Source organism: Solea solea, chromosome 10 (genome assembly GCF_958295425.1).
Source record: "Solea solea chromosome 10, fSolSol10.1, whole genome shotgun sequence".
Classification (NCBI taxonomy): domain Eukaryota; kingdom Metazoa; phylum Chordata; class Actinopteri; order Pleuronectiformes; family Soleidae; genus Solea; species Solea solea.
In genome coordinates this window covers 21,969,877-21,992,230 of record NC_081143.1, presented here as the reverse complement: position 1 = coordinate 21,992,230, position 22,354 = coordinate 21,969,877, and the positions used below count along the sequence as shown (strand labels likewise).

General features: G+C 42.5%; 3 protein-coding genes across 3 annotated transcripts in view; 1 reads left to right on the top strand and 2 right to left on the bottom strand.

Annotated features, from left to right (window-relative positions):
* gnav1 (guanine nucleotide binding protein (G protein) alpha v1) overlaps nt 1-11,870 on the top strand; it is a 29,968-nt gene extending 18,098 nt beyond the window's left edge. The window contains exons 6-9 of the mRNA XM_058641121.1: nt 4,713-4,842; nt 5,048-5,119; nt 7,243-7,330; nt 10,078-11,870. Coding sequence (XP_058497104.1) covers nt 4,713-4,842; nt 5,048-5,119; nt 7,243-7,330; nt 10,078-10,268 — 481 coding nt within the window. The 3' untranslated portion in view covers nt 10,269-11,870. The remainder of the gene's footprint in view (nt 1-4,712; nt 4,843-5,047; nt 5,120-7,242; nt 7,331-10,077) is intronic.
* Nucleotides 11,871-12,050: 180 nt separating this feature from the next.
* Nucleotides 12,051-13,445, bottom strand: npb (neuropeptide B). The gene is made up of 2 exons (XM_058641002.1): nt 13,078-13,445; nt 12,051-12,626 (listed from the first exon to the last, which is right to left on the bottom strand). Exons 1-2 carry the CDS (start codon nt 13,339-13,341, stop codon nt 12,498-12,500), a joined length of 393 nt encoding a protein of 130 aa, XP_058496985.1. The 5' UTR covers nt 13,342-13,445; the 3' UTR covers nt 12,051-12,497.
* A 1,786-nt stretch (nt 13,446-15,231) lies between these two features.
* Nucleotides 15,232-22,204, bottom strand: sgsh (N-sulfoglucosamine sulfohydrolase (sulfamidase)). The gene is made up of 9 exons (XM_058640592.1): nt 22,073-22,204; nt 21,271-21,431; nt 20,210-20,315; nt 19,740-20,116; nt 19,509-19,590; nt 18,334-18,537; nt 17,404-17,573; nt 16,615-16,832; nt 15,232-15,552 (listed from the first exon to the last, which is right to left on the bottom strand). Exons 1-9 carry the CDS (start codon nt 22,155-22,157, stop codon nt 15,369-15,371), a joined length of 1,587 nt encoding a protein of 528 aa, XP_058496575.1. The 5' UTR covers nt 22,158-22,204; the 3' UTR covers nt 15,232-15,368.
* Nucleotides 22,205-22,354: the final 150 nt, after the last annotated feature.

The window sequence follows — 22,354 nt, the reverse complement described above, 5'->3', positions numbered from 1 at the left end:
TATATACAGAGGCTATAAGAATATCCTTTTTCAGCATAACCTAGACAATATGATTTAAAAAAAAAAAACAACTACGTATATAAACAAACCCAAGCAAAAAGTACTTTCACACTCTGATTAAGTTTGTGAAATTTGAAAGAGTTCAAAGTTTGAAGAAAAACGGTCTCATTTTGTGACTTCTGCACAATTATTGCGACTTTATATCCTTGCCAAAAAAAAACGATTCATAACTTTGACTCAACAACACATAAGGAGACGAGAAAACTGAATTTTTTAAAGCCTGAATATGTGACCTATAAAAACACACCCCTAGGATGTCCATATAAGGTGCTGCGTATTATTCCCACGGTAATTTACTGAGGGTGCACCTGTGACACAAAGCCATGCCACATATGAGTATATTTAATAATGCAATAATTACAACTAATTGTCTTATTATTACTGTTATGTCTATATTCTATCACCTCTCTGGGAGCTGTGCCTCAGTCACCATGCTATGTTTAAATACAGATAAGTGCTGTGGCCACATATAATTGATTTGAGGGCAGCATGTGGCCAGCGTGCCGCATGTTTGACACCTCTGGTCTAAGCCCAAAAATCGCCATCTTTGGACTTTCTTACCTGCATCTCATGTTAAAAGACAAAACAATCGCTGAAACCAAAGGTGATGTGAGGAATAAACGCCCAGTAAAACATTTACAAGACTTTGCAAGTGTTTCACTTCAAACTCAAGGTTCTTCAGCGTGTCAAAGACGCCCTGAATAATACATGTGACCAAATGTTGTAATGTGCATAATTCACATTAAATACCACACAGAGGGGGAAACAGAACGATCACGCCCAGTACAACTGTGTGATATCAGCCTGGGCTTTGTCTGCTGTCGGCATTAATCTGCACTGCCGCACCTGTGTGTAGATCTGGAGGTGAGGGATGAGAGGAGGATGAAGATAAAAACTGACGTATGCTCTTTCTGTCGAGTGTGAAGGAAGATTCCCTTGTATGCCGGGTGTTTTCTGTTTGAACTGTTTGGACGTGTGCTGTGAGCTTATCAGTGACACACCCGTAAAAGGAGGCGTTCACCTTGTCGTGACCACAATGAAGTGATTGCCTCGACACTGCCACTCAGGAAATCAGCGGAGCGGCAATTACTGTAAGGGATAGTTAACAACAGAGTCCCTTGAGCTCAGTACAACACAGAGTTCACGATGATAAATCACACACACGGTGATCAAGTGGGTCTGATTAATCGCCTCATTCTCTGACACACTGCCGGGTACAGCACATGCTTTTAAGGTGTTTGTGTGTTTTTAAGTCACGGACGCAAATGTGTCACCAAAAGATGACAAATTAACACTTGTGCGGTAAAATAATCTCCTCAATAAATGCCTCTTCATTTTTGCACCGTCTCACAGGTTTCCACCCAGACACTGAGTCTAGTTTGCATACAGATGTCCCATTTGACCCTTGACCGCTTCACGTAATAAGGTTTCCGAGTCCAATAACATAATCTGCTGTGATAATTACAGTTAGCAGCACTGCAGATGATGAGGGTGAACATTATGGGGCGAGAGCAGGTGATAACCGGTCGCGACATCACCCAGAGGAATCTGAACCTCCGTTTGGAAGCCTCCGGAATCACGATTTGGCCGGCGGGCATTGTTGACGTTTTTGTAAACAGACGGTCAGAGACATGAGACAAGACAAAACCAGCTGTCAATCACACCTGTGTCCACTCATAGGTGCCGTGCTTTATTGTCTATTTTCCTCTTAATGTTCACTGACATTATAAATCAAGTGAGACGTACGCTCATTTCCTCATAGACTTTCATTGAAACTGAATTATTTTTGCAACAAGCAGAGTCGCCCCCTGGTGGTTATTCAAATGTATTCTTACTTATGAATTAGCGTCCTCGGTAGAAGTGGAGTTCTGCGTCCCCTTTTTATGTAATATATAAACAAACCTGCTGCTCTTGCCAATAGACCATATTATGGTAAGATTTTGCCGAAAAACTGTTTATTTCAAGGACGATGAAGACTATGTTACGGTAGGTTACCGTTAAATCAATAGATCGTCATTGAAGACATGGAACGTAAAGGGAATATTTCTATGTGTTGTTGATCTGAAAGTAGCTTGGATATGTGAGGGTAGAAATGTAACTTGGATGTAAATGTGCAAACCCTTCACGTGACTCTTTCTTGCCTTGTCACTGTGATACCGACACTGATCATTCCCCTGTCTGTGCGTCTCCAGAGAGCCGCATTAACTCAATGGAAACTCAAATGGATGTTGTGAGATGATACATGGGGCTTTGAAAATGGGTGAAGTGGGACCACCGATCTGTGTCTCCAGCTGTGTTTCTCCACTCATTCGTGTCGTGTGTGTGTGGTGGGGGGGGGGGTTTTTTCCCCCTCCTCGTCCACCTGGAGAACGCTGACCTTTGTGCCGCCGTACTGTGATTGTCTCAGGGAACCTGTTGTGATTGTCTTGGATGAAAATTGAAAACATAGTAACAGAGGTGTGTGTGACATGCGTTTATTGTGTGTGAATGTGAGTGGGAATAGTATACTGAGATATATCAGACCCTTTCTTTTCCCCAAAAAAACCAATGCAATCTGCCATTGATTGATGATTTACCCCTCAGTACCACAGTGGGATGCACCATTAGTATGGACGGTCATGGATGCACAGAAAGCACAGCCGTGCACGCTTCTATTGGAAATCTAAGGTTGTTTGTGTTGAAAGAACAGGGCCAGGCAAGGTTATTTGTCATTTCACATACTGTCTAATTATAGATAGAGTGAACAGAACCTATGATCTTTTAATCCTCCAGACAGCATAATAAAGGAATAATGTCATAATGTTAAGTTTAATTTCCTCCAAAATTAAAAATCCTGAGAAAGTGAAAGAAAATGTTGCATTTTGTTTGAGCAGCGGCAGCGTGTGTGTTTGTACTCGGATAATGCTTTGTCGAGACTATCTTAATGAATGGAAGTCAGAGCAGTGTGTATGTGCGTATGCGTGCGTGTTCTTTGTGTATCTTTGTGAGGACCAAAACACTTATAAACCCAAGGAAGTGAGGACATTTTGGTAAAGTGAGGACACGTTAAATTCTTGGTCCTCAAATTCTTTCACCCCTATAAAGGGCTTTTTAAAGGTTAGGACCTGGTGTTAGGGTAAGGGTTAGGCACTTAGTTGTGATGGTTAAGGTAAGGTTTAGGGAATGCATTACGTCAATGAATGTCCTCACTATGAATGCTACACGAACGTGTGTGTGTGTGTGTGTGTATGTGTGTGTGTGTGTGTGTGTGTGTGCGTGTGTGTGTGTGTGTGTGCGTGCTCCAGTACTCATGTGATAGTCCCTGATTGGAGTGTGCTGACTGAATCACGGCCACCTGGGTCCAGTGCCACCGTGTTATTTCTCTTCAAGCATTTCTTTTTACTGTTGGGTTTCAGATTTGATTTTCATATCTCACACGTGCTTTGGACGCATTTTTTGCCCCCCTGTAATATTTGCTCTGTAATAATGTCTCCAATATTGTCTGACTTCGGGGCAAAGACCGTTGTGTTTATGAGACACCAAAAGCAAAAGTGTAATCAGAAATATTAAAGGGACAGTTCACAGTTTTTGTGAAGTGTGGTTGTTTGAGCACTGGAAGCATCTCCAAGAACACGAGTGAAAATGCATTTGAGCCGCTTAACTAAAAGCTAAGTTAATACATTTTTACACCTGCTTCAGTCCACAATATTCTTAAGATTATATTCACTGCTTTATCTCACAGTTTGAAAGCCTTTTTACGAATGGGAACTGACATTTATTAAAACCACTATCTCCCTTCACAAGAGCTGTTGATCCACTGCTGCCTCCATCACTAAGTTCAAATGTTATATTTATTATCTGGCTTTAGGAAGTGACACAAACTTGTGTCATGTTCTCATGAGCTAAAAGGCTGACGTTCTCTCTGGACTTTGGTGCGAGAGAGTGAGCAGTTTACAAACTTCAAGTTTCCAGACAGAAAAGGCTCTGATCATATTCTTAGAATAGTGGAGAATTAATCAGGCATAGGTTTCATTAGTTAAGTGGCCAAAGGGTATTTATTTTTTCGTCGTCTTTCTCAGAGAGAGTGAGGTGCAGTCACGTAGCTGCGCCCTGAATCAGTCACATGTCAAAAGTCAAGTTCTACTGTACGTACTAAACTAATAAGAGTGGGAGAAGTTTAAATAGTGCTCCAGTTAAACAGGAGAGTAATGGAGCTGTCAGTCACAGCCGTGTGTTTAAGCAGTGAAAACATGTGCGTGTGCGTGCTGGAGGATGGGATGGGATTGAAATGATTTAGTCTTGTTGAAGCGACTGATATCAGCTTATTTTTCCTTTTTCTGTCTATTTCCAATAAACAAATCAAAACGAAAACTTAAACCAGAGCACATGTAGAAAACTGTTTGCCCCTTTCAATCGACAACACCTGAGTGACATCACAGGTGGCCTCAAATAACCCAGCATGACCCCGGGCCGGTGTCAGCCTCAGGCAGAATATAAGAAATAAAATACAACCCCGTAGTGGTCGGGGGGTGGGGGATCTCACAAATAAAATGAGATATGGCTCCTACACTCCTTGTATTTTTACATGTTACATGTTGTGTCTTTATAGCAGCTGTTTATCCCATCTTTGGGCTCATCTACCCCCTCTTGTCCCCCTCCCTCTCTGTGTGTAGGATGTATGACGTCGGAGGCCAGCGCACTGAGCGGAGGAAGTGGATCAGTTGTTTTGAGGACGTCAGGGCGGTGCTGTTCGTGGTGTCCCTCAGTGGTTACGACATGACCCTGGTGGAGGACCCCTCCATGGTACTACCTCACAATGTGTTCATGTTCTCCTGTCAAAGTCACTAGAGACAACCTTTTTTTTTTATTATTATTATTATTATTATTATTATTACGAATGTACAAATGTTATTATTATTATTACAAATTGTAGTTCACCCTCACAGACCAAGGTGCGTCCCCGGCACAGCTGCAGCTGTCTGACGACATTACTGTTTTCTCTCTGCAGAATCGGCTGCAAGAGAGCATGAAGCTCTTCTCCTCCATCTGCAACAATGTCTTCTTCTGTAGCACATCCATGGTGAGACATTTATCAAACGCCGCCTTCTTCAACCTTAGGAGGAAACACACAAATAACAACACGTTTAAAAGTAACCTCAGACGGTTGTTTGTTGATTATAGGAAGAAACCAAATGGTGTGTAGACTCCTCAGACACAGTGAGATTGTTTGGTCATAAACACGCTGTTTTCATTGACGGTGAAAGCTTGATTTAAATTCCACTGAAGACCTTTTCTTGTACCTTTTTTCAGCGTATGACCTCTCCATCAATGGCACCAGCATTGGTGGAGTATTACACTCCTATAACACTCCTCCTCCTCACTCTATTTAACAGTCCCGTCCACCCGCCCGTGGGGAGCAGGCCATACACATTGATTCTGATATTCTTTGAAATAGAGTAAAGTTGGTTCTCCTTTTTTATGTGGACCTGGTTGAGCCCAAGAGGACGGGAAGCTCCGTTGAGTCTGACTGTTCAGTTGATGGACAGAGATAATGGAGGAGACACCAGAAGAATGTCTTTGTAGCCCTCATTTGTCCTCATTGACACCATGAAACAAAAATAACACTAATTACAATAATGTTATTACATACACACAGTGTTCAGCCTCGGCCCTTTGTCTCTAAGTCATCTGTCACTCGTAATTACACGGTGCGCTTTAATTAGGGTTCGCTTTGGCGAGGTGACATTTCCCCTCCGCTGTGTTTTTCCATTCCCGCTTCCACTAAATGATCACGTTAAAACAACCGTGTAACAAGCTTGTTCAATTTATTCCACAGTTTCCACTTAAATTGCTTTCCCACCGACTCCAATAAGTCAGGGCGTGGTGACGCGACTGTTAGCCACTGTCAACTTGTGCACTTTTGAAGCCTTTCACTGTTTTCAACAGTGGAACATAACAACGTCCAATGTTTGTGGGTTTTTAACGTGCTGACATCTATGGAATTAGATTTGTGTCAAGATTTCCAAACAAGACTTTTTAAGAAGCAAATAAAATATCGATTTAATCATTCAAAAATATTGTTTTTTATTGTTTGAAAATACACTTGTTTGCGCTCCCTCACTTGTTGTCTGCGCTCCCTCACTTGTTCTTTGCACTTGCACAAAGAACACATCAGGGAGCGCAAACAATAAATATTTTTGAATGATTTGCTTCGTGGAAAGTGTTGTTTCCAATTCCATAGACATCCGGAGAAGAAAGTCACAGTTGGTCATTTCTTTGTCAAATTTTGAACGTTTTCACTGAAGCCTCTCGTTTGGCTCGCAATTCTTTCTTTTTTTTTCTTAACAATAAAAAATTGCATTTATGGCTTAATTAGAGGCAAATTGGCAATTAGATGTTGTGATGTGTGACGGCGCGTTTATGGGCACAGATGTGTGTGTGTGTGGGTCTGCATGGTAACACAGCTCACATGCTCATTAAATAAAAGTATTTAATGAAACCATTTTTTTTAATATATTTTTTTTTAAACGTGGGAGGTAAATTTGTAACCTCCACCTCAATTACGTCCTCACTTTGTCTGCCCAGTGATAATTACACACCAATGTGTCCTGTTCTGTGAGAGTCTGCTGTATCTGACCCCTCGCTCATTAATATCAGGGCTGTGTGTGTGTGTGTGTGTGTGTGTATGAGAGAGAAAGAGGCCTTGATTGGAGTTTTAATTGGTCGACTACAAAGCCAAAAGTACCTGTGAGTGTGCCGGATGCCGACAGGACGTTGAGTTTAGAAGCGGTGAAACAAAACATACCCGAAATTGAAAGCGGAGCTGAATTTGTTGAACTCTTTCATTGGAGACTGATTGAGTGACTGCTGAGTGGTTTGCACACTGATGACTGAGGGGAGGTCATTGATCAATCATTATCGCCCGTGCTTGTATCAACACAGCTTCATATTTTTACTTAAATATGTGTAAATTGACAATAAATGTGACAAAAGTGATTAAATTTGATTTATTGGCTTCATATTTGTAGTTATTGCAGTGCCACAGATGAGTAATAAAAAAACAAATTAACATTTTTTTTTCTTCTCTCACTTGATCTTTCATATTGATTTTTGTTCCTCGGAGGAGAGGCAGCCTTTGATTTTTCTTTGATGAGCTTCTCATGTTCTCAGCTGATTGCTGTGTGTGTGTGTGTGTGATTTCAGATTTTATTCCTGAACAAGATAGACCTTTTCCAAGACAAGATTTTACACTCTGGACGACATCTGAGGTTGTACCTGCCACAGTTTAAAGGTAGGACAAACGTCAGGTACTTATGTTAGTTCATTAACCTGCTCTACTGCTCACTGTAAAAAAAAACAAAAAAAAAACAACACTGCCACAAAAATAATTGGTCGACAAACTCCAGACCTACAGGAACAAAACGGCACATGCAGTATCACAGGACACCACTCACTCACTCACCCACTCAATCATCATTTCCATCTCCTACCGTCACGAAGGAGATTGAAAAGTATGAAATGCAATAAAGCCATAATTATATAATGTATGTTACATGTTTTTCTGTCCTGTCCCATCTTTTCATGTCCTGTATGTTTTTCTGCTGTGATTTTCGCAAAAACGAATTTCCCCAAGGGGACAACTTAACAAACTTAACTACTCTCTGGTGTGTACACTGAAATATAACTGCGCATCGACATAACCTTTTACATGTACAATACACTCTTTTGGCGTGTTTCCACCGCCTTGCACAGCACTTTTGCATTTACACAAGAATCAAGCCGAACAATGCCGAACTGTAGATCAGTTAAAAAGACTTAACAATCCTGAAAACGTGGGTTTATCTCCAACAAATAGCACGCAAATGTCTAAAATCTCAATATTTACCAGAGGAGTCTGGTGTGTTTAGCGACCGTGTGGTCATGGAGGAAATACTGAACAAACATTTTTAAAGAACTGATTCTAATGATTCACTTACACTGAAGCACAGTTACACAACTGCTTTGCAAGTCATTAGTCACTCGTTTGTGTGTGAAATGAAGTCACGGCAGTTTCATGCTGATGACTCCGCCCACGTTGAGCAGGTACTATTTTGTAGTGGAAAACCAACCTAAACCATGCTGTGCCGAGCCGAGGCGAGCTGGGACCATCAGTGGAAAAGGGGCTTTAGTTCACTCTGTGTCGTTGTGGCTGCATGGTGGTTTGCATGTTCACCCCCCGTGTGTGCGTGGGTTTCCTCCGGGTTCTCCTGTGGGACAGTGGACACCACTGTGATTGACAGCTGGTGTTGTCCAGTAAGGTTGCTGTGAACGTCCGTTTGCAAAACGTCAGCAGAGCTGGCCGAGTTGTGAATCTCGTGGCTTCAGAACAGGATTTCAGATTGTTACGGATGACGTCATGATTGATTGCCACTTGGATCGTGACTTGATGAGCGGTGTCGATGATGGATTCATTAATTAAGTGTGTATCTAATGACTGTATAGGTGCATCTAATTACATAGCCATGCAGGGAGCGTGCGTTGTAAACAAAGAACCTTGACTTTTACCAGCGCATGTTTTTATTCAATCATCCAGGTCAAATGGCACTTATGTGAAAGGCTTATCCCTATTTAAACAGAAAATTGACTTTTTCTTTGATTGCACTTGTCCTCTTTTCATTCTTCTTCACATCAGGGCCATGTCTGTTGTTAATGATGATGTTAATAATACTATACCAAACAATACATCCTCTAAGCATCATGAATGTTACAATATAAAAATGTTTTGAGAGATGAATCGTTGACAGAAAAGAAGGATTTCACGTCAGCGATGATGTTACCCAGCTAAAACATCTTGACATTATTACAGACATGAAAACCTAAACATGTATCAACGACATAGACTGTCACTCACACACTGATTTATTTTCTATCCTCTCATCTCAGCACTTTGTTCACCGCCTCTCAGTGAGCTCAACAGGGGCTGCGTCCTCTCTCCTCTCATGCAAATGTCAATATAAATGCTAAAACTCTTGGGATTGGGGTCAGCCAGTAGAGCAGTCGTCCATTTCACACTGACCTCAGATACGATGACTCGTCTAATACAGTGGCTCCCAACCTTTTGTGTTGAATGTAACCCCACTGCCCCGTCACGGGAGCTCATGTGCTGCTTCACCGACACCGATGGTTTTCGGAATTGAGGAAACCGAGGAAACCGAGTTTGTCCTTTTCCATCTTTGCCATAATGTTAGCTCTTGGCTTTATTCATGCAGACTGCATAAAGTCTGCATAAAGAATTTGTTCTGATAATACACTGTTTATATGTTAAAAAAAAAAACCTCCACAGAGTAGTAGACACAGATATCTCCTTACTAAAAACACAATCAAATATTGTATACTTTTAGTCTTATCAATGTCAATTTCAAGTAATTCTACCACTGAAACCACTGAAACCACTGAAAGTGAAAATGACATTTATTTTGGAGGGTTAACAGAGCATTTATAATATCACCACTTGCGGCTGAACGTTGGAATCATTGATCATTTGCTATAAAATTAAAAGTGAGTAATTAAGTACAAAATTCTCAATATTATTGTACTTTACTCGAGTATTTCTGTTTCATACACAAACAGGAAAAGGTGTGATTAGATTCGATTAGATTCAATTCAATCAGATTAGATTAGACTTTATTGATCCCACATCAAGGAAATTCCCTTGTTTCAGGGGGTAGTGACGAGTGACAGGTAAATGAGAATAGAATAAGCAATACAAGGAGATTGATAAAAAATAAAAATATAAAATGCAAATGTAAAAATAGATAGAATTACCAATAGCAAAAGATGTAGAACAAGATATTTAATGAATAATTAAGACTGGTCCCTCCTAAACTCACCAAATAACAATCTTTGTTTGTTTGTTTCAAATTAGCTTCTTCTCTTCCCACAGTGCTTGTAAATCACTGGTGTAATAAAAGACGAGCCTTTTCAATTTCCTCTGCTGTGAAGTTTGATTCCTCCCTCCTCTCTCTCTCTCTCTCTCTCTCTCTCTCTCTTCCCCCCCAGGCGCCGACTGCGACGTGGACTCCGCCGCCCGCTTCATCGCGGCCACCTTCGCGTCCCTCAATTCCATGCCCAGCAAACTCATATACCACCACTTCACCACGGCGACTGACACCTCCAACGTCCAGGTCGTCTTCCAGGTGGTTATGGACACGATAATCAAAGAGAACCTGGAGGCCGTCTCGCTTCTGTAGCAGCCGCCACGGACTGACGCGACACTGGACCTTTGGCCCAAGTGTGTGTCATTTTACTGGCTCACACATAAGAAAGAGGGGATCGGACTGATCGCGGAGATCGTCTCGTTCAAGCATGTTGTTTGTCTTCCCTCTCAAAGAGCAGCTTGCTACGATCACTGTTGACTTTGAGTCCTTGGAGGCGCTCGAGTTCATGTGCTTTCAAAGATGTGTTAGAAACTAACACAACTAACAGTGATGGCCTTTTGTCGTTTTGTACTGTGCTCGGAAATCCAATTATGAACACTCTAAAGACACAAGTGTGTGTGTGTGTGTGTGTGCATACTGTATATGTACAGTATGCACATTCACCTGCCACTTTCATAGCTACACAGGACACCCATCAGAGTGGCACACAGTGTGGTCGCCGGCTGCTGTAGACCATCTGCTTCAGAGTGTGATGTACACTCACAGTCAGATATGCTGTAGTAGTTATTCCAGTTAGTGTAGCCTTTCTATCTTTTCATAGGTGTCTGGCCATTCTCCGATATTTTCAGTCCCTGTGAACGCCAGAGATCACTGTGTGTTCAAATGCCGCTTGATCAACAGTTTCTGAAGTTCTGAAATCACTGAAATCGCCTTTCTTCCTCATGCCGATTCCCCGTTTCCGCTTCAGCAGGTGGTCTTGACCATGTCTATGTGCCTAAATGCATTAAGTTGATGCCATGTGATTGGTTGACTACATATTTAGTTGAACAGGTCCACCTCACAAAGTGAGCCCGGTGAGTATATGTCATTTATTTCCTTTTCTCCTGTGAATGTGTGTGTGGGCAGGACACAGAGAGGCTGAGGATTTACTGTTGGTCTGTTTGGTTCTCAGCACCGGGGTTCACTCACGCATGCCTATTCCGCTCATCCATCACTGTGCCTCTGCTGTGTGCATCACACCCTCCTAATGAGGCGTTTATGGCAGTTAAAAGCACCCTTGGTTTGCGTTTACTCTTCCTCGGCTGAAGTCGTTCAGACACTACAGTCTCAATCTGCACCTTCACTCCCCTGACTCTCACCATTCAGCGACAATGCTGGGCGGAACTTCAATATTGGAAAATGTGTATCGAAAACATCCCCGAAGCCTCACAACTTGTGTTTAATTTTCTTATTTTCACCTCTGATGATTATTGTTGCAATATTTCATACACAGTAACGCACACACACACCCGCAGAAGACCTTGTTTTTGTCACGCAGGATGTCTCCTGTGTGTGATTTGTGTGACATTAACTCTGCTGGGGTCTGACTGCTGTGAAGGCTCCCCTGAGCGAGGGAGTGTGCTCTCACACCAGCTCCTCTCTGACTGCAGAGATAAAACAAGACATGGTAATGACTGATACACTCTCATTGTGAAGGTGAAGAAAGATAAAAAAAAAAGAAGAAAAAAACAGCCCCAAGTGCCTTATGATGAAGTGCTTTGTCTGGTTTGTAATTAAAATGCTCGTACGTGTGGAATTTCTGCCTTTTTTTCTGTCTCTCTTTTGGAAACTTTATGTGTTTGATGCTGAACCTTGAACTGAGCACACACTCTGCTATTTCATAATGTCAGTTGTTTCTTTAATGACAAATGTAAGAGGATAAAATTAACCATATACATACTTTTATTCATATATATGTATATATACATACATATATGTCTATATATATATCTATATATATAGATATATACATAGATACATACATATATATATATATATACATATGTATATACACAACTTTTAGCTTTTTAAGACAAATGTAAGCCACACAACAGGTTATCAGTGTTTGTAAATTTTAATAAATAAAATAAATTAAAGTAATTTCCAGGAAATCATCTCTACAGACAAGTCAATTTTCTGGACAGCAGTGGATACACATCAGGGGTTTAGATAGGAATACAATTGGAGAGAGAACTGTTTCACTTAACTTCTGTCCAACAGTTTTTTTTTCTTTTTCTATATCTTTTTTTTTTTACATTTTTTGGTGTCAAAGAAACCAAAGCGGAAAAAAACTAAATTAAACGACGTTTGTTTTTAAATGAGTCTGCAGCAGTCCATTATCGATAATAATCGGGTCTTCCTCTGCGCCATTAGCCCAAACCTCCTCATCCATCCATCCTTCCATCCTTCCGCTCCTTCACCGCACTGTATCGTTTTCCACAAAATCGGCTCCCGGGGATCGGTGGAGGATGAGGACTTTCTCCGCTTGGTCAGCTTCCGGACTCACGCGGACAGGCAGTCCAGAGAGTCCAGGGTGAGGAAGACATCCGCCTTGCACTGGAAGGTGCCTGTCCCGTCCCGCAGAAGCTCACAGCTCTTCAGGTTTGGAGAGATGTCCTTCACGCAGATGGCCTGCAGCAGGTGAGGACATGTGGTCAGAGAAGTAATGCTTAAAATGTAATTTAAAACATTTTAGTTTATACTAGAAACTTTTTAAACCATCATAGTGTCGCCTATACGTCTCCTCACACTGACCCGTCACCCATTTGTAAAATGAACGGCTAAAATAATGTGGGTTTGTGTCAATAAATCCAATAATAGTCCTTCTATTTCGTGCGTTTTGCGCATTCAAATCCATAACAATGGTTGACCGTTGGTATCTGCAGCTGACTGCGCTCTGACCCGCACCACTGGTCGCTGCTGCGCGCCTTTACGCACGAGTTCGCCTTCAATACAGTAAAAAAAAAACGTTTCATTTTTAATCGGAACGCGCCTGTTTTTCCACATACTCATCAGTGGAAAACAACAAACACAAAAAAATAAAAAACAGAAAGAAAGAGTGCAGTGTTCTCATTGTACTCACCATGCTTTTGAGGAGAGAGATCTGCCTGTTGGTCTCTGAGATCACGTTGTTACCTGTCGTCTCCCCGCTGTCCATCAGCGTCTCTCCAGTCTCGGACCTCCGGACGTTCGGCGACCTCCTGATGCCGGACAGCAAACCGGAGGCGCGACCCACCGAGTAGTAACTGGGCCCGGCCGTCTGCTTGTACCAGGCTTCGACTGGGTGGCAAGAGATGAGCAGAGACACTCCGACGCACACCACGGCGAATCTGACGGACCTCTCCATGTTTTTTTACGCACAAGTAAAACGGCGCTTTCTCCGTCTGCTCTGTCTGATACGCTTAGCTGGGTTGTTTGGGAAACTTTGTGCTGCTTTTATAGGCTGAGTGGCAGACGTTATCGTGACCCAGGGACGTTCGTCAAATCCAAAGTGACGTGGGCGGATGATGACCCGTCTTTATGGAGGAGAAGAAAAAAGACCAATCACAATCGATCCGTTTTTCGTGGCGTGTCGGGGGCATGGGAGGGGTGGTGGTGCACGTATGTGTGTGTGTGTGTGTGTGTGTGTATGCACTTGTATTTGTTACCTCTTTAGGACATCTTTCTGGTGTAAATACTCACCAAGTCGGGACTAGTTCTGTCTCATGGAGACCAAAACCTGGACCTAATGAGACAGAACCTCATTATCTGAGGAACTGGTTAAGTTTTGAATTGTGGGTAGAATAAAGTTAGGGTTAGGCAAACCTGTGTGTGTGTGTGTGTGTGTAGGAGTATGAGGGGGCTGGAGATATATAGGGATGTCATTCCTCTGACGCTTGTAGAGGTAAAAGTGAAATGGATTACTAGAAGTGGACCAGGATAGGCACTGACGCAGGCTGGTTTTGTCAGTGACAAACAGAATGTTCTCCTTCATCACCGTAATCTTCTTCATCACTGATTACTCCTTTCACTTGATCCCTGAAATATATATATACATAAATAAAAACACTGTACTATATGCAACAAGTGCATCAAAGCAGAGTCAGAGTGCCTTTGTGGCTTCAAACGAATTTCAATAAAGTGGACGGATTGGCGTAGAAAAAAAAAAGATGAGCACATCAATAAACATGGGTCAATAATTGAGCGGTCCAAATTGTGTTAACTTTCAACAGCTTTCTACATGGACGGTTTTCAAATCTGTCTCACTTCAAAGTGGACTCTGAGGGGAAAAAGGGCCTTTATCAATAAAATCCCTGCACACTTATTGATTTCCAGACCTCACTGGTCATGCGTCATGAACTCCACCAAGGCTTCAACCAGCGGATCAGTAAGAACAGCCGCAGAAATTACATTTGTTTACTTGTATAATACTTTTCTAGTTCTATAATTCAAGATATCAAATTGAGTCTAATGGATTACAAATACGATCACATTTTGTTACTCCATATACAGTGCTGTGGAAAAATGTTTGCCCCCTTCCTGATTTCTTTTTTTTGTCACACTTCAATGTTTCAGATTGTCAAACAAACAGCGAACCACGACGAGGGCCATTATTCACAAATGGGGAAAATATGGAACAGTGGGGAACCTTCCCAGGAGTGGCTGGCCTACAAGAATTACCCCAAGAGCGCACGATGACTCATCCAAGAGGTCATAAAAGAAAAGAAAAGAAAAGAACCCAGAACAACGTCTAAAGAACTGCAGGCCTCACTTGCCTCAGTGTTCATGACTCAACCATAAGAAGGAGACTGGGCAAAGATGGCATGCAAAGGCTTGGAGTTCCAAGGCGAAAACCACTGCGGACCAGAAAGAACATAAAGGCTTGTCTCACTTTTGCCAAAAAAAAAATTCTTGACGATCTCCAAAGTCCGGACTTGAATCCAATTGAGATGCTGTGGCATGACCTTAAACCCTCCAATATGGCTGAATTAAAAGAATTCTAAAAAAGTAGGAGAATCGTGACCATCTGCGTCACAGACTCCACGAGAACAACAGCCAGGGCCATTACGGCAGAAAAAGGAACGACTCTCTGTATTTGTTCACATAAACAACAAGAACGTCAGGTTAATTTTGTTTCAATGAAACAGAGTTATGAGGAGGTCTGGATGATGGGAAACAAGACCTGAACTGTATAGACCCAGATAAGGAAAAAGCACTGATTGCAATGATGAAATTATCAAGAAACGATGTCTGGAAATATTGAAACCAAAATATTGATTTAATTCTTAACATTAAAAAGACACACAATAACAATATCCTAATATTCATGAAGGTAGAAATACAAATAGAACACATTTATTTACATCACATCAATCAGGAGGAGTAAAAGCGCCATTAGAGTCCGTTGTAGAGTGGTCTGCAGTGAGGCTCTAGTTTGTCCTCAAGTACATAGTCTGGTCCACAGACCCATGGGTCGCCTGTTTCCCACTGCCACTTCTGCAGACTCTGCCTCAGGCTCTCGAGCATGGCGCCGTGTGACGGGTCCGACGCCAGGTTTGTCACTTCCTGTGGGTCTGCCCTGTGTCGGTGAAGCATTTGTAAATGTCAGACTCTGGATCAGAGCGACAAAAAAAACTCACAATTTGATCCATCTACATTTATTTAGTATTTACAAGCGCTACATCTACACGTAACAAATGCTTTATCACATGTTCACTATAGAGTCGCCTAACTCTTGCATAGACACGTAAATGCGGGCTGATTTATAGACGGGTATAATCTCAGTCATTTATTAGTATAATATATGTCTTCCTTAAATGCATTCAAAAATGTCTTAATGTAATAGAATCTTGGCGTCTAATGTACATTAATCAACACTAAAGTACCTCTACAGCTGAAGAAAAGTGCCATATTTATATACATTATTATTATTATTATGTATGTATGTATGTAGTAGTAGTTGTAGTAGTGAATGATGAGGACAGGTGAATGATGAGGACAGAGGACAGGTAAATGATGAAGACAAGTGAATTGGCGTTAATTAAGTTTCCCTGAGTGAGCTAAAGTGAGTTGAAGCATTTGTGACCTTTGACCCATGTTGACTGAGATTTGTGTCCCCTTGTCCTTTTTGCACGACACAAGAAAGAACCCCAACCCTGTTAAAAAAGTAACTAAGTAACTTTTAAACAAGCTACTTTTTCCACTTTAACTTGAGTACATTTTTAGACCAGTACTTTTACTTGTACTTAATAAAAATGTATCATAATAGTGGTACTTTTACTTCACCCATAATATCAACACATGCTTATATGACTTTATGATGCTTTTGCTGTTTTTTGGAAAGCACCAAATTGAAGCAGGAGAATCACACTCATTCTCTCCCTTAAATATGGACATTTGCCTTCTGTCCTTCATGGCAGCAGGTGTGTGGACATTTCTCTGTCACTAAATCAATAACCTGCCACAGGTTTAACTCAGTGGAGCTCGCGCTGCCCACCGAGGACCATGTGAGCTCTCTGCTTGATGAAGAAGAGCCCGTGTCACTGACGACATCTTATCAGAGAACCATCAGAGAGCATTTTGCCTTCCTCTGAGCAGACAAACAAAAGATAAACAAAGTGCGAGAGCGGCTGTGACAGACCTGCAGTCGTACAGCTCCCAGCGCTCTCTGTGGTAATACTGCTCCAGGCTCTTGAACCAGTGTGTGGGCTGACTCAGCCTGGTGCGGTTCAGCAGGTCCTGGAAGGTGGGTGACACGTACAGGTCCTGGTCGATGGGGAAGGGCATGCGGTAGTGGAGGTTGTGGAGAAGGTGGTACGCCCCCTGGTGGACGGAGCGGGTTGGATAGTACATGGTCACCTGGAATCAAAATGACAGCAGTTCAAGTGTGTGCCCCTGAGTTTGAATCCTTCATGATTTAAACATCCGTCTCTGTTAGTCATTGGTGTTTGTGTCCATCTATATTCTTACATTCACCGCCTGTCATTGACATGTGTAGAAATCTTTCAAAAAGTTGTTAAAACCATTAAAAACTTGTATTGATTTCACCTTTTTATACGTTAAATCTGAATCTCAATGGGCTTCTTCTCTAAGAAGTCAGAAATTAATCATAAGCATAACATTCAATTTCTCTGTTCAGGAATGCAAGTAAACAACTATAATTTGACATTTTCATCAAGAAATAATGATGTGCTTAACTATTTTTTTGTAAAACAGTAAATTATATTATATTATACAGGATATTATATTATATTAAACAGGAAGTCGGCCATTTTTAAATTTGGCAGCCATTTTGGCGAGTTGCACCCTACTTAAATGAGCTAGTTTTATATTCTTGTTCTTTTGTACTGGAAAGAACAGTCACCTAATCTCATTGTACTTGTGCGATGCCAATAATGCTTTATCAATCTATTATCGGATGCACTCAGACCTCGTGCAGGGACTGGCTGGCATAGATGGTGTGCCAGTGGCTGGGCTCCGTGACCAGAGCGGGCAGTAAAGAGCGGCCGGTGAGATGGACCGGGGTGGTGGGGCTGCTGCCCGGGAGGCTGTAGGACGGGTAGGGAACAGAGAACCAGTCCAGGATGGTGGGAGTGATGTCTGCCAAAAAATAAAGACATTTTTTTAGAAAGAAAAAAACCCTGAAAACTAAACACAGAGTGAGGAAATTAGATAATTAGAACTAAAATGAAACAGTGAACAAATAACAGGCGTCTTTCCCTCCTCTCTTACTTAAACAGTGGAGCGTCTGTAAAATGCATCACCTTTGTTTTTTCCCAGAAGAAGCAGCAAATACACAGATACAAATATTAACTTAAAATGTTTCAAACTACAGACATAAGTCAAGCTAAATAACCCCCACAGGTTACATCGTAATGTAATTAGAGCAGGTAAAACAATCACATATCCTTTCCATCTTAGCCATGGTCTTTTAAATCTAACCCTGCCCTCAGGGGAGCTGTTAATCTTGTTTTTATTTATGTATTTTTAATTTTACATAGAATTCCTGAGGGAAAAAACTGAGGAGTTCTGGTTTATTTATTTATTTATCTTTTTTTACTTTATCCAAATGTATCTGGGCTGAAGCATCGTTGCTCAGTCTCCCTCTTGTGGCCGATCTGATTTATGCACATCAGATATACACCCAAATCATAGTTCCTAACCTGGTAAAAAAGACTCTGCAAGGGCTTCAAAGATAAGACTGAGAGGTCAGAAAGTAAAACATTTCTGACACAAAAAAAAAAACACCATTTGACAAAGTGTGACTTATCACGTACAAGAAATAACTATTGATAAAGGGAAAGAAGGAAATCTACAAACCTGCTTACACTGTACATTGTACTCAGCCTCCTGTTCTTACCTAAGAGACTGACGTAGGCCTGGCTGGTGTCCCCCCATCGCTCCCTGTGCTCTGGAGAAGACACCAGCATGGGCTCTGCCGTGCCGGAGTGGTACAGGTTGGTTCTGCCATTTGGGAAGGGGATGCCGTTGTCCGAGCTGTAGATGACCAAAGTTTCGTTTTCATAACCAGCATCCCTGAGCTCCTGGAGAACTAACCCAATACCTGCAGTACAAAAATGTGCACCATTACAGCTCAGTGTTAAACAAGAAACTTCCACTTCCACTCACTGGCCACTTCTTTATGTATTGAGCGCTTATTTGAGTTCCTGTCGCCTTTCTGTCGTCTCAAACCCAGTCTGGTCGACCTCCTCTGACCTCTGGCATCAACAAGGCCTTTTCCTCCAGAGAATGGCCCTCACTGGATATTATCTCTTGTTTTCAAACCTGCCTCTGTAAAACCCTAGATATCGTTGTGTGTGGAAAATCTCAGCACGTCAGCAGTTTCTGAAACACGTAGACCAGTCCTGTCTGACAACAACCAACAACCATGCCATGGTCAAACTCACTCACTTAAATCACATTTCTTTCCTCATTCCTTTTCCACTTCAGCAGGTCGTCTTGACTACGTCTGCCATGTGATTGGCTGACGAACAGGTGAAACCGAGACGTGGCTGGTGAGTGTATCCTAGTATTGTGCACGGGTGGGTGTTGTTATTCACTAGGGCATTAACGGAAAAGTCGACAAGTCGCGTGAGGAGTCGTATGTTTTTTTCCCCTCTCTCTCTTGCTCTGTCTGTGTGCTTGTGTACACAATGCAATCTCTCTGATTTAATTGAGAGTTGGGTACCTGGTTGGTGGGCGGAGGGCGGCCGGGTGTATGGAAAGCCGATAGGGTCATATTTCGTCTGAACAATTTCACGCGCCTACCGTTCCCTTGACGCCGCTGTGCATGTGCCGTCAGACGCCTGTCGTTTTGTTTAAATGTCTTCGAGAAGGCACGTTGATTCTTTTTCTCTTTTTTTTTTTTTTTGAAAGTGCCCTTTACCGTACCATATGGACTGTTAATGTTACAGAGAACTTTAATAAACTTCGCTCATTGTTCGCTGCACAGCTGCGTTCCTCCGCTGTGTCAATGTGATTGACAGAGAAGTTCGATCTGAAAATATGAGGAGTCATCGAGGCCCTGGTACGCACCCTGGTCCAGCCTGCTGACTGTGGTGTACTGCGCAGCCAAGTCGGCCCGAGCTGCGGGTGTGTCTGGCACAAAAGGAGGAACCTGAAATACACGAGGCGAGGACAGTGTTACGCTTCTGTGGAGACTAAAAGTTGAATTGTCATTAATATTACATAATGTGTTGTGTTGTGTTCTCACAAGCAATTGGATAGTCTACATACGGATGTGTTAAAAATCTGTATGTCACTGACCTTTACTTGTTCCGGTGTGTAATATTCTGGTGTCCAGTCAGGTATTCGTCCCATGCCCATTTCACCGTTACCAAACTTCTCACAGAAGGCTCCATACTGGGGCTGCGAGTGTCCACATCGGTGTGTGTCATGGAAGGCAACGTAGAGGAAAAATGGCCTTTCTTCGTCCCTGTTGTCATCACCGTCTCCTTCAGCCTTTTCTTTCTCTTGCCTTCGCTCAACAGCCTCCTCTTTGTGGGTCTGGAAAAACTTGCGTACCAAGAGTTTGATGCGGGTGATGTTCCTCCCCACCTGGAGCACAGAGCCGTTCTCCTCGGTGTAAGCGAAATCAAAAGGATATACAGACCCAGGGCCGACGTGCTTCTTCCCAATTATTCCTGCAGGAATGAGAGTAAAACATAAGTGTGTGTGTGTGTGTGTGTGTGTGTGTGTGTGTTGACATAGGATACATTGGTGCGTCTGTTATTAACCTGTGTGTATGTCAGCCTGGCTGAGGAGCAGTGGCAGACTTTGTACGCCGTCAAACGAGTTGAAGTGATGGACTCCCTGGTGAAGCCCGTACATGCCATTCTGATGCTGAACAAACACACAACAAACACAACTCACAACTGGACAAATGAGAGACATAAGTGTGTGTGTGTGTGTGTGTGTGGGCATAAATACCGACCTTGTCAGGACTACACAGGAAACAGATCATAATGGAGTGAAACTACAGAGAGCAGGCTATTTTGAACAGGTGGGGTTTGAGTCTGGATTTGAAGACGGGGAAGAGAGTCAGCATTCCGGATGTCTGGTGGGAGTGAATTCCAGAGATGGGGAGCACAGCGGCTGAAAGAGGATCTGAAGGAGCGGGAGGAGGTGGAGAGATGTGGAGGGGCGAGGTTGTGGGTGGCCTAGAGGAGTTTGAATTGAGTTCTGAGACTAACCGGGAGCTAGCCAGTGGAGTTGTTGTAGGATGGGGGTGATGTGGTGGAATGAGGGGGGTGCTGAATTCTGGACCAGCTGAAGTTTATGGGGGGATTTGTGAGGGAGACCAGAGAGGAGAGAGTGACAGTAGTCAATGCAGGAAGTGACGAGGCTGTGAACAAGGATTGAAGTTGTAGTAGTCCTCGTGGAGACCAAAATCTGGTCCTTATGAGGCAGAACCTCATTTCTGAGGAACTGGATAAGTTCAGTGCTAGTGTTTTAATCATGAAAAAAGCTTTGAACCGATTAATCGATTATCAAAATTGTTCGATTTATTTAGTAATCGATTTATAATCGATCAGTCGATTAATTGTAGTGCTTACTTTTAGTGTAAGTGCTTTTATTATTTTTATGCACATTTTGATGTGCCTTACATGCATTTGCGCTGTTTTATTCAAATTTGTCATCACCTGCAGTTTAGTGGCTGAGGAAAACGTCTGGCCCAGCTAAATTTCTCAGTTTGAAAATGTGGCCCAACTGAGTTTGTTAATTGAAGAGTGCTGGGCTATGAGTGTCCATGCAGAGCATGTGTGTGTGTGTGTGTGTGTGTGTGTGTGTGTGTTACCTGCGGCAGGCCAGTGAGGATAGTCGACCTGCTGGGGGAGCAGCTGCTGACAGATGTGAAGGCGTTGCTGAACACCAGGCTGCGCTGGGCCAGAGAGCGGAGGTGCGGCGTGTGGACCACAGAGTTGTTATACACCTCTGTCTCAAAACCTGCATCATCAGCTGAAGGAGAGAAAACAGTGAACAGTGTAAAGACCTTGTGTCTGAGCAGCCCCTGATGAAACTCAACAGTAAACAGCTGGTATTTGTTTGAGATAAAAAAACAAAAAAACAAAGAAAACAGAAAGGTTGTAGCCATGCTGCTACACTGTCCGGTGATTACATTTAACATTTGCTTTAAGTCTCTGTTTGTTTATCGTCTGCTGCATATCAGTGAGCAGCAAATGATCCTCAGGATGATTCATTTAGTGGTGATTTATACTTTAGTTTTCCTTTGACCTCGCACAAGACAAGGGGGGGGGCACTGTCAGTAATTTGATTACTTCAAAGGGTTAGGGGTTTTCACAATTGATGTTATTGGCTGCGTTTGTCAAGTCGGTGCTCTTCTCAAACACATCTCGAAAGGTAAAGGATGGAGTGTGATGACATTTTCAGAGGGTGTAGTTTGTGGTGCAAGGAAGAAATAACTAGATTTACTTGTGAAGCCTGGTAAACTTTGTTTTTTTCCCCAGAGTCTGGTCTGGATTTCTGGAACTACATCAGCAGCATTACAGTCCTGACTCCCACTGTGGAGATGCCTGCGTCACAAACTGGCTGCGGGGTTACGAGACTCTTTGGTGAGTGGACAGAAATGTAAAACTCACCAATTATCAGGAGAACATTTCTTCTCTTTGCCTCCACGGCAGCGCAACATGACGCCACAATGAGAAAGAACCACTCCAGATGCATGATGATGATGATGATGATGAAGACTAACTTCCTGCACTGTTGTTTATATCTCGGCCACTTTTAGGGCTGAGTGTGACATTTAAAGTGAACATAAACGGTCATGAAGGCGGAATAAAACGGCCACAGAAGCTGGCGGAGCTATAAACGCAGCTACATTAGCAACTGCCGCAGACACGTTCCTTCAGCCACAACAACCG

What these genes read in the sequence shown, in the direction of transcription:
- npb (XM_058641002.1), bottom strand. Translation starts at nt 13,341, where the DNA reads ATGGAGAGGTCCGTCAGATTCGCCGTGGTGTGCGTCGGAGTGTCTCTG. An exon ending in TCTCTCTCCTCAAAAGCATG is followed by an intron (nt 12,627 to 13,077) that starts GTGAGTACAATG and finishes CACCTGCTGCAG; the next exon opens with GCCATCTGCGTGAAGGACAT.
- sgsh (XM_058640592.1), bottom strand. Translation starts at nt 22,157, where the DNA reads ATGCATCTGGAGTGGTTCTTTCTCATTGTGGCGTCATGTTGCGCTGCC. An exon ending in CCAGCCAGTCCCTGCACGAG is followed by an intron (nt 16,833 to 17,403) that starts GTCTGAGTGCAT and finishes TTTTGATTCCAG; the next exon opens with GTGACCATGTACTATCCAAC. An exon ending in TGGGAGCTGTACGACTGCAG is followed by an intron (nt 15,553 to 16,614) that starts GTCTGTCACAGC and finishes TCACCGACACAG; the next exon opens with GGCAGACCCACAGGAAGTGA.